We start from the raw sequence: 9,722 nt of genomic DNA on the forward strand, positions 1-9,722 counted from the left end.
TTTCCACAATTTCACGTGCTTTCGTGGGGTTCTTAGGATCATTATTATTATTATTATTGCCATCCTACAGAAATTTTGTATTCTGCTCTCCATGTATCCTCTGACTATACAAGTCATATCCCAAAGGTTCAATGGTAAATCAGAATAGAGATAATTCATTACATTACACCTCCACATGTTTTTGGTTCCCAATGTCTCTCTCATCACCAAGAACTATGGAGAAACAAGTTTGAATTACCAAACTTGAGTTAGTGTCTATGAATGTACATTTTTTTTAAATGATCATACTCAGAAGTCTCGGCCAAAAACATTTTAAGAGACAATGGAGAAGGGTAAAACTTGCATTTCAATAATCACAAAGAGTGAATGAAATACTTACATGCCTTGCAACGTCAATGAAAACGAAAATAAGAAACAAGAGAATTTGAGCAACCTAGAGCTTCACCTATAAACAAAAAGTTAATCCACAATGTATATAAAAATAATATGTTTTGAACACACCAAAATGCTAATCATGATGATCCTTGGTCCTGAAATATCTATTTATCTTGTGATTGAGAAAACTATCTTGTCACTAATGAATCTACACTGGAAGTAGGAACATCGAGGCTTCATTGATGTTCATTTAGAAAACAGTGTTTATCGTGTGTCATACTGATATTGGCTTCAAGGCAGCAGCAATCGGCATGCCTAAGAATCCTATGAACACGCTTACGAACCATTGTGAGTAAGTGAGAGGAATTGTACTAGCAAATGTTCCCAAGAATTCGATGATGATGATTTGGAAGATCACGGTGCAACCGAGTACAGCCACGAAAACGTAGTTATCTAATATACCCTTGAAGACATTTATTTCCTCCATGTTACGTGAGCTGATCTCGTTGAATACCTGTGGAAATTATGGAGCATACTTTGTAAGGTAAATTCATAGACATATAGAAGTGCGAATTTCTTGTGCATAGCAGAGTATAGCTATTGAAGACAGAAGAAGAGTAAGTATCAAGAAGCTCATAATAGAAGGTTACCTGACAGAACAAATGAAATAAAAATAAGCGTGTTCAGTGTCAGGTCAGAATCAGGTCCGTCGAGACTAAACATTGCTTTTCCTTTCACCTGAAGATACCATATAACCATAAACTGATAAAAGGATTGCCCTAAGATATTCCTCCACGTCACATTACTGATAAAATTTCCTTTCTTTCCAACTGGTGAACGCTTCATTAGTTCATCAGTTGGAAGCTCAGTTACGAGCGCTAGTGCTCCCAGAGTATCCATAATCATCTTGACCCACAATAGCTGAACAGCTGTGAGAGGAGCGCTCCCTGAAAAATGATTTGGTGCAAAAAAGCATAAGCAAATATGACAACATTATATTCATTTGCAATGAAAGCATAAGTATAAAATAGATGTAGACAAAACGTATCCCCTTCTTACCAGTCGAACATGCCGAGGAGAAGTTAACAATCAGTGCGACGATGTTGACTGTCAGTTGAAACTGTACAAATTTTTGAATATTCATGTATACTGAACAACCCCATTTGGCAACTGTCACCATTGTTGAGAAATTGTCATCCAGAATTATGGCATCAGCACTCTCTTTGGCCACCTGGAATTGAGAATTGAGATTAGTTGAATCTTGATACAGTTAAATATCAAGCATTTCTTTATATATTTAGGGGGGGGGGGAATACTAGCATGTAATAGGGACAGCCATTATTACAACGTTCCAGCATCAAGTGCATGAAAGGTGGTGGTAGTATTTCATCATCAGGCAACACATATCGCATCAAAACTAATCATAAAGGCTTCCCTCCTATACTTAGGGGGCTTTTTCTCAAGCCCTTCTTCTGTACTCAAGTTTATGTCCCTTCTTTTATATCACACTAGGGCTAGCACTCCATTGAGAAAATGCATCATTATCTAACTCATTCTATATAAAATCATTTGATTGTGACAAGATGCATTCAGAGTACAAAAATGATAATGCATTGAATACCTCAGTTCCAGCAATGCCCATTGTTAGTCCAATATCTGCTTCATGCAGAGCTGGAGCATCATTTGTTCCATCACCAGTCACAGCAACAACTTCATTAAATGTACTTCGCAATTGCCTTACCAGAGTATGTTTGTCCATGGGGAGAGGATCGAGCCATCACCTGCAAAAGGAAAGGAAATCTAGGTGTGAATTACTGGACTTATCCGTGTTTAAAGTACCTAACTAGGTAAAGTTTTGAATCAAAGAATAAAAAGGTAGAGTTGGAATTAAAGTAAGCATTTGATCCCGACTCTTCTCTCTGAAAGCAGGGCCTTCAATAGCTATACCATCATCTGTAAGAATTCCACATTCCCTGGCTATAGCCTTTGCAGTGTTTATGTTGTCTCCAGTAACCATTCGTACAGTAATCCCAGCAGACCGACAAATAGCAACAGATTCTTTGACACCAGGGCGAACTGGAACTTTAATACCCACAATTCCTATACAAGTATATCCAGAAAGTGGAATGGCATTGTCAGGGGTGAAACCATTTTCCAGTTCCATATATGCAAGACACAGGGTTCGAAGAGCCTCATTATCATTAGCGAACTGGTTAATTGTAACATTAAGGTGGTTAATAGATTCTTCTTCCAGGGGAACAACTTCCCCATTTGAATTAATCACCTTGTCACATCCAGCCAAAACTATCTCCGAAGCACCTTTAGTGTGTGCTCGTAGACCTCCTTCAGTAATTTCCAGGACTACTCTCATTCGTTTCTTTTGTAGAGTTGAATGGCTCAACCTTAACAAGTTTTGACACCATTCGTTTTGCTTGGGAGTCTCCACCCAGAGATAAGCCAAACTATAACAAAGCAGTCTCTGTGGGTGTTCCCAATATCTCACGTTTTTCATCTTGGTTAATAACAATTTCACCCCCAGTGTTGGTAAAATTGATTGTAGCAGAAGTTTCACAGCAGATTCTGGAATATCAGAGCAGAGAGAAGCTTTATTGTTGTTACCAACTTCCCTGACACTCGTGCAAATGCATGATTTTACAAGCGTCATATGATTAGTGGTTAGTGTCCCAGTTTTATCACTACAAATACTTGTTGCTGACCCCATAGTCTCACAAGCTGCAAGGTGACGAACTAGTGCTTTATGTCATGGACCAAAACTTTTTGGCCCATGGACATTGACGCAAATGTTCACAAGAAGAGTTCTATGTGCGCATACTTGGGCTTGTTGGGAATGTTGAGTTGGCTAGTTCTTGGAGAATGCTTACAAGTGCATGAAGGATCAAGTCCGAGGCATCCGAGAGAAGCGACAAGGATGTTACATGTTCGATTGAGGTAATTTTGTCAAGGCTCGTAGATTCGGACCGAGACGTGTGTGTGAATTTCTTAGGATAATCCTATGGAGTGTTGGGCTTACCCAGAACCATTAAACCTGGCCCATTCATTGGAAGGTTTCATAAAGGATAATATTATCCAATAATTAAGGAGGTAAATACTTAATTAGGGATAATGTTGTATTTGAATTCAAATACCTTAGAGATAGAGTTCTTGATAAGGTAGGATTCAATCTAAGCCATCGATGTACTTTGATCTAGACCGTTAGATCTTGAGGGTCTCAACTATAAATAGAGAACTCATCCCCTCATTTGTAATCATTCCATCAATTCCATTCTTTTAGACTAATAAACTCAGGAATTTACTCTTATTCTCTCTGAGTTCCTTTGTTTCTAGCTTTCTAGCTTTATCGGCTTGTTCACTTTTGTGCTAAAGCCTTTGTGATTTGTATTGTCGAACGTGATAGCTAATGGTTGTTTCTTCCCGAGTTCTTTTGGAGTTCCAAAGTGGTTCAAGTCGTGGTGACTTAAGAAATTCCCACAATGATCATGCTTCTGAGATCCATTCAACCTTATTGGCTTGGATTAGCCCCAGTGATGTTTGGCTTTTGCATTGCTGCCTAATCCTACTGGGTTTTTCCGTTGCTTAATGAGTCAGAGACTCAAAAGGACGTGGTTAAGGCTAACTTAGGCATCATTTCGACCTGAAAATTGTCCAAGTGTCGCACGAATCGAGTAGCAGAAATCTAGTCCCGTGACATTTATCATTCGTCATCTTCTTCATTGCAAAAGCAAGGCTCAGTGTCACAGCCAATGGTAGACCCTCGGGAACCGCAACATCAACAATTGTAACTGCAACAGCAAAGAACTCCATCATTTTCAATGCCTCATCGCCAGACCAATTCCAGATTGTCCCGTCTTGCTGTTTATTCAGGAACAGTCCTTGCACCAATACAGCAAAAGGTACCACAGCAAAAAACAGGCCTACCTTCCCAATAATGGTCGCAACTCCATTCAATTTCACCTGCAGTGGGGTCTCAGCATCCCCCCTTCACTAAGGGTTGCCATCAATTTACCCCATTGTGTTCTCATCCCAACAAAAGTAACCACCATCTTGCACGATCCATCTTGAAGCTTAGTACCAGAAAGCATAAAAGGGTTGTCAGCATTCACCATTACCGGCTCGCTCTCCCCTGTTAAACTTGATTCATCAATTAGTACAAAGAATCCCGAGATAAAAAGGTTGTCGACAGAAACTTGGTCACCAATTTTGAGGTGTACAATATCCCCAGTAAGCAAATCGTATATAGACATTTTCTGCCTACGTGCATTTCTTGTTACCTGAATTGTGATTTTCTTTTTCTCCTTGTCCAAATCCTTGAACTGTAAAGATTGGCGATAATCACTTGTCGCTATGACAAACACAACCAATCAGAAACTCGCAACAATCCCAAGTCCATCATGAGCTCCCTTTGGCCCTCCTTCCGTTGCTATCCCGACTATCAACGACACAAAAGCACACACCCCAAGGTTGAAAACCAGCAGCTTTGACTTCTTCAGGGACAACATAATCACTGTCACTTGTTTGTACACCTGAAAAAAAATCAGTTAAGTGGAAAAGCAGCTTTCATTAAAAATAAAATGCAACAAATTTGATTTTTCTGCAAAAATCTCACCTGAGATAAATTGGAAGGCAACTTTCGAAACCAGTACAGCAATTCTCAATTTTTCCTGCAACGTTACAGATCAAGAAGAATAAGCTATACGATGCCAAATTTGAAATCACAATACTATTTATATTCACTCAAATGAGCTTAACATATAGAGGAGTTCCTATTTTTCGGTTTTCAATTGTGAAAGAAGAAACAGTTAAATTCGAGAAATCAGAATTGAATTTCAGCGCTATATATATATATAGATAGATAAATAAAGTAAAAAAGTGTTTATAATTTTCCTTCTTTGCTCTTTTGAAAAGCTTCGACAACTCTCCGAAAATTTCAGCTAATTTATAGACATCAAAACGTGATCTCATAAGGTTATAGTGAAACAGAAAGCAACACCTTACCGCACTTTATTGAAAGGAAAGAAAAGAAAAGAAAATTAGAACATATATTTTCAGCAGTTAAATCTAAATCAGAAACTGGATTTAGAAATTCAAGGCACCTGATTGGATCGTCGCATAGCAGCAGCCTCGTGGCGCTTGAAGAGGTTGGCAGTGAATCGAAACTGTCGTTTCGGATTATTAGAATTGTAGTTAACAATAGAGATAAGCAGAAACTACTTGATTTATTTATAAGCAGGTTTATATACACTGCATTAAGCAGTTAATTCTAACAACCCTAATAACCGAGTAACAACCTTTTAACAACTAATCACATAGTCAGTGCCACTTGTATGGAACAGTTACAACAAAACTGCACAATTATACTATCAACACTGCTAACTACACTGCTAATATTCTCCCTACTTCTTCTCGTTTCCTTGGCTAAAAGAATGAACACACACTTTGGATCGAAATTCCTCAAATGCAGCTCGAGAAAGAGGTTTGGTAAACCCATCAGCTATTTGATGCATAGTAGGAACATAACTAACGCATAATTGACCAGCTATCACCTTCTCACGAACAAAGTGAACATCAAGATCCACATGCTTAGACTGAGCATGATAGATGGGATTGGAACTCATGGCCACGACACTAGTGTTGTCAGACCATACAACCAGCTCGTGACACTGTTGGATGCCAAGATCAGTCAAAAGAGCATTTATCCAAGTTATATCAGTAGCTACATCTGCTACACTTTTTTATTCGGCCTCCATTGTGGACCGAGAAACTGTACGTTGCTTTTTCGAGCACCATGTAACCAAGCATTTACCAAGAAACACACCATACCCAGTGATGGAACGTCGATCGTCAATGCTAGCACCCCAATCCGCATCAGCAAAAGCAACAATATTCAATCCGCTATCAATAGGTGAGAACACAAGACCAAAGTTTAAAGTAGAACATAAGTATCGAAGTATCCTTTTTACAACAACAAAGTGAGCTTCCTGTGGAGCATGCATATATTGTGCAACTTGGGCCACACTAAACGAAATGTTTGGTCTTGTATAACAAACATACAAAAGTGAACCAACAACACTTCTGTAATCACTTGCATTACTAAGAAGATCATCTGCTTCATGAGAAAGTTTGGATGACACTACCATAAGTGTGGTACATCCTACAGCAGTCAACATCTCGGTCTTCTCAAGCAACTCAAGTATATATTTTTTCTGACACAAAACTATTGAGTCATCAACACGTTTGACCTCAATGCCCAGGAAGAAGCTTAAATCCCCAAGATCCTTAAGCAAAAACCGACCCTGCAACATTGACACAACCTCTTGGATTAGAATAAAAGACTGCCTTGTAATAACTATATCATCCACATACACAAGATATAAATATATACATTGCTAGTATGCTTAATAAACAATGAAGGATCTGCCTGAGATACTGAGAATCCCATTTGCAACATATCGTCTTTGAGTTTTATATGCCAATTATGAGGAACCTATCGAAGACCATATAGAGCTTTTTGAAGTTTACATACAAGATAATTGTCATGCTCATCAAACTACTCAAACCTAGGAGGTTGTTGCATGTAGACATCTTCACTTAGGTCTCCATTAAGGAACAGATTATTTATATCAACATGCCTAAGCTCCCAACCATTAGAGACAACAATAGACAGAACTGTACTAATCATGGAAAAGCGAACTACCGAGCTAAACATATCCCTAATATAATAACCATGGGTTTGAGAGAACCCTTTGGCAACCAAGCAAGCTTTGTATCGAATAATAGATCCATCAGGATTTCATTTAATACGAAAGATCCATTTGTACCCAACTGCAGTTCTGTCTTCAGGGAGTTGCACCAAAGACCAAGTACCATTATTTTGTAGAGTGTTGTATTCTTCATGTACAACAACAGTCGAGTGAGAAGACTGTAGTGCTGCATTTATTGTAGCAGGAACATCATCATCCACAACACTCGAAAAAACTTTAGGTTTAAAAATACCACACCTACTACGTGTCATTATAGGATGAATGCGAGATGAAGAAACATCAATACTAGGTTCAGTAACAACAGTAGTGTCAATACCAACAATTTCAGACTCATCACGACTAGCACCAGCATATGCACCAGCTGACACAACAGGTGCAGCACTTTCATGCTCAGTAGTAGCATTAGTGGCACACCAACATTGTCAAATTCGTCATGATCAGCACCAGTATCTACACCATTAGAATCTACGGGCACAACACTCCCTGATACAACATCATTTGAAGCACAGTCAACCGCACCATTCACAGTGGGTTGCACAACAGTATTTGGAGCATCATGTGAATACTAAAAACATGTTTTCCTCAAACTAGTAATAACTCATAAAGACTGATGAGTTTGAACCATAATTACATCAAATTTCAATGAACCACAAGTCCTCAGTCCTACAAACGAAAACACGAACTCATTAAATACAACATGTCGAAAAATGTATACTCTTCCATCAGACGCCAAACACTGAAATCATTTATGTCGAGGACTAACACCCAGGTAAGTGCAGGCTTGAGACCTAAACGATGGTATATGCTTTTGAAACAACCTTAGATGAGGAAAACATTGACAACCAAAAACCTTCATCATGGAACAATTTGGTTTCTTTTCATATAGCTTCTCAAACGGAGACAAGCCTTGTAGAACTTTAGTAGGAAGACGGTTAATCAAGTAAACTACTGAGATAGCAGCATATGACCAGTATTTAATTAACAGAGATGCCTGAGCTAATAAAACAAGAGCTAGTTCAATAACGTGATGATGATTCTGCTCTACGACACCGTTCTACTCAGAGGTGTATGGACATGTCAGTCGATGTGAAATTCCTTCACTGGTCAATACATATAATAGGCTGCAAAACTCACCACCCCAGTCAGTTTGTAAAGCTTTGATAGTACTACCAAACTGATTAACTACAAGTTTTTGAAACATCTGAAATACCAACACAGCCTCATCCTTCCGTTTTAACAGGTAAATCCAAGTGTGTCGTGTAAATACATCCATAAACGAAACATAAAAACGAAATCCATTGGATTCCACATGAGGTGGTCCCTACAAATCGGAATACACAAGATTAAAAGAAGCAACAATTGATGTATTTGATTCAATAAAGGGCAGTTTGTGACTTTTGCCCATATGAAATGCAACACATTCTTTATTTACATTGGAATGAACTTTGATGCCTATTTCTCTAGCTAATTTTACTAAGGTTTCAACAGTTGGGTGACCAAGACGCCTGTGCTAGAGTTCATCCAATGAAGAAGAAGCTAAGCTAGCACTGACTTCTGCAAGATTGACTGCTAAGGAGTTATTATCCATAGCAAACGAATATAAACCTCTATGCTCCTCTCCTTGAAGCAGAACATTCCCAGTTGCCTCATCACATACGCAACATCTATTGGCATGGAACTTAAGAAAAACATTATTGTCCCTAGCAAGCTTAGAGACGGAAAGCAAGTTCTTGGTTATTTAAGGAACATGCAACAAATCATTCAGCAAAAGCATACGTGAAGAAGCATGAACATGAGAATGACCAACCAAAGCTACATCAAGAGGCATACCATTGTCAACTAAAAGTTTACTTGGACTGAGAAACTCAAATGAATTCAAGACCTTATTGGAGTCTGAAGTAACATGATGCGTGGAACCTGAGTCAACCACCCAACGCTCAGATGTCATAGAAGTAACATGAGCCTGCAGTTGACCAATCACAACCGAACCAGATTTTCGTTTAGTACAACACTCACAGCCAACATCAGAGGATAAAATCGTCGAGTTATATGTAGAAGAAGCAGCTTTATGATCCGATTGATGCGATCCATAATTGACAGCAGCAACACACAAGAAATCTTTATTATATCTATGCCAACAGCGATCAACTAGGTGTCCAAACTTCCCACAAAGCTGACACTGCACCCGTGATCGACCAGGACCTTGACCACCAGTTCGAGTTCCAGATCGCTGATCATAACCTAAACTCGACATCGATGAGTTTTGGATCTCTCCCTAACCAACGTTTGCACTCATCGGTAAGGTTTCCAACTGATACTCAAAACTAACAAGTTGTGTTTCTGCATCAAGAAGCACAGTATAAATGTTATCTAAAGACAATGTTTCCCTTATTGAAGTTATAATTACCATTAAGAGCTGATATTCTCATGGAAGACCCTTCAGAATACTCCCAATGTGCTCAACCTGAGGCACCACAATGTCACAAGATGCTAAAGCATCGCAAACCTCCTTCACACAAGTAAGGTAAGAACACATATTCACACCACCTTTTTTAACGACTGAAGTTT

The 9,722-nt window shown here is 38.8% G+C and overlaps 1 protein-coding gene and 1 pseudogene across 1 annotated transcript; both read right to left on the bottom strand.

Annotated features, from left to right (window-relative positions):
- Window positions 1-1,008: 1,008 nt before the first annotated feature.
- LOC120216512 lies at window positions 1,009-6,530 on the bottom strand (annotated as a pseudogene).
- A 410-nt stretch (window positions 6,531-6,940) lies between these two features.
- LOC120216513 lies at window positions 6,941-9,408 on the bottom strand. Its single transcript, XM_039213909.1, has 7 exons — window positions 8,909-9,408; window positions 8,707-8,818; window positions 8,289-8,475; window positions 8,005-8,150; window positions 7,569-7,719; window positions 7,212-7,515; window positions 6,941-7,103 (listed from the first exon to the last, which is right to left on the bottom strand). The coding sequence occupies exons 1-7, from the start codon at window positions 9,406-9,408 to the stop codon at window positions 6,941-6,943; spliced, it is 1,563 nt and encodes a 520-aa protein (XP_039069840.1).
- Between the last annotated feature and the right edge of the window lie 314 nt (window positions 9,409-9,722).

This window comes from Hibiscus syriacus, unplaced genomic scaffold, assembly GCF_006381635.1.
Source record: "Hibiscus syriacus cultivar Baekdansim isolate YM2019G1 unplaced genomic scaffold, ASM638163v2 tig00110160_pilon, whole genome shotgun sequence".
NCBI classification, from domain to species: Eukaryota; Viridiplantae; Streptophyta; class Magnoliopsida; order Malvales; family Malvaceae; genus Hibiscus; species Hibiscus syriacus.

Bases quoted from the DNA above. Each gene is read 5' to 3' on its own strand.
- LOC120216513 (XM_039213909.1), bottom strand. From the start codon at position 9,408: ATGTCGAGTTTAGGTTATGATCAGCGATCTGGAACTCGAACTGGTGGT. The intron at 8,819-8,908 runs GTTGCATGTTCC...CCATGCCAATAG, and splicing joins ATGCTTTTGCTGAATGATTT to ATGTTGCGTATGTGATGAGG. The intron at 7,104-7,211 runs GTACAAATGGAT...TTATTATATTAG, and splicing joins GAAGACAGAACTGCAGTTGG to GGATATGTTTAGCTCGGTAG.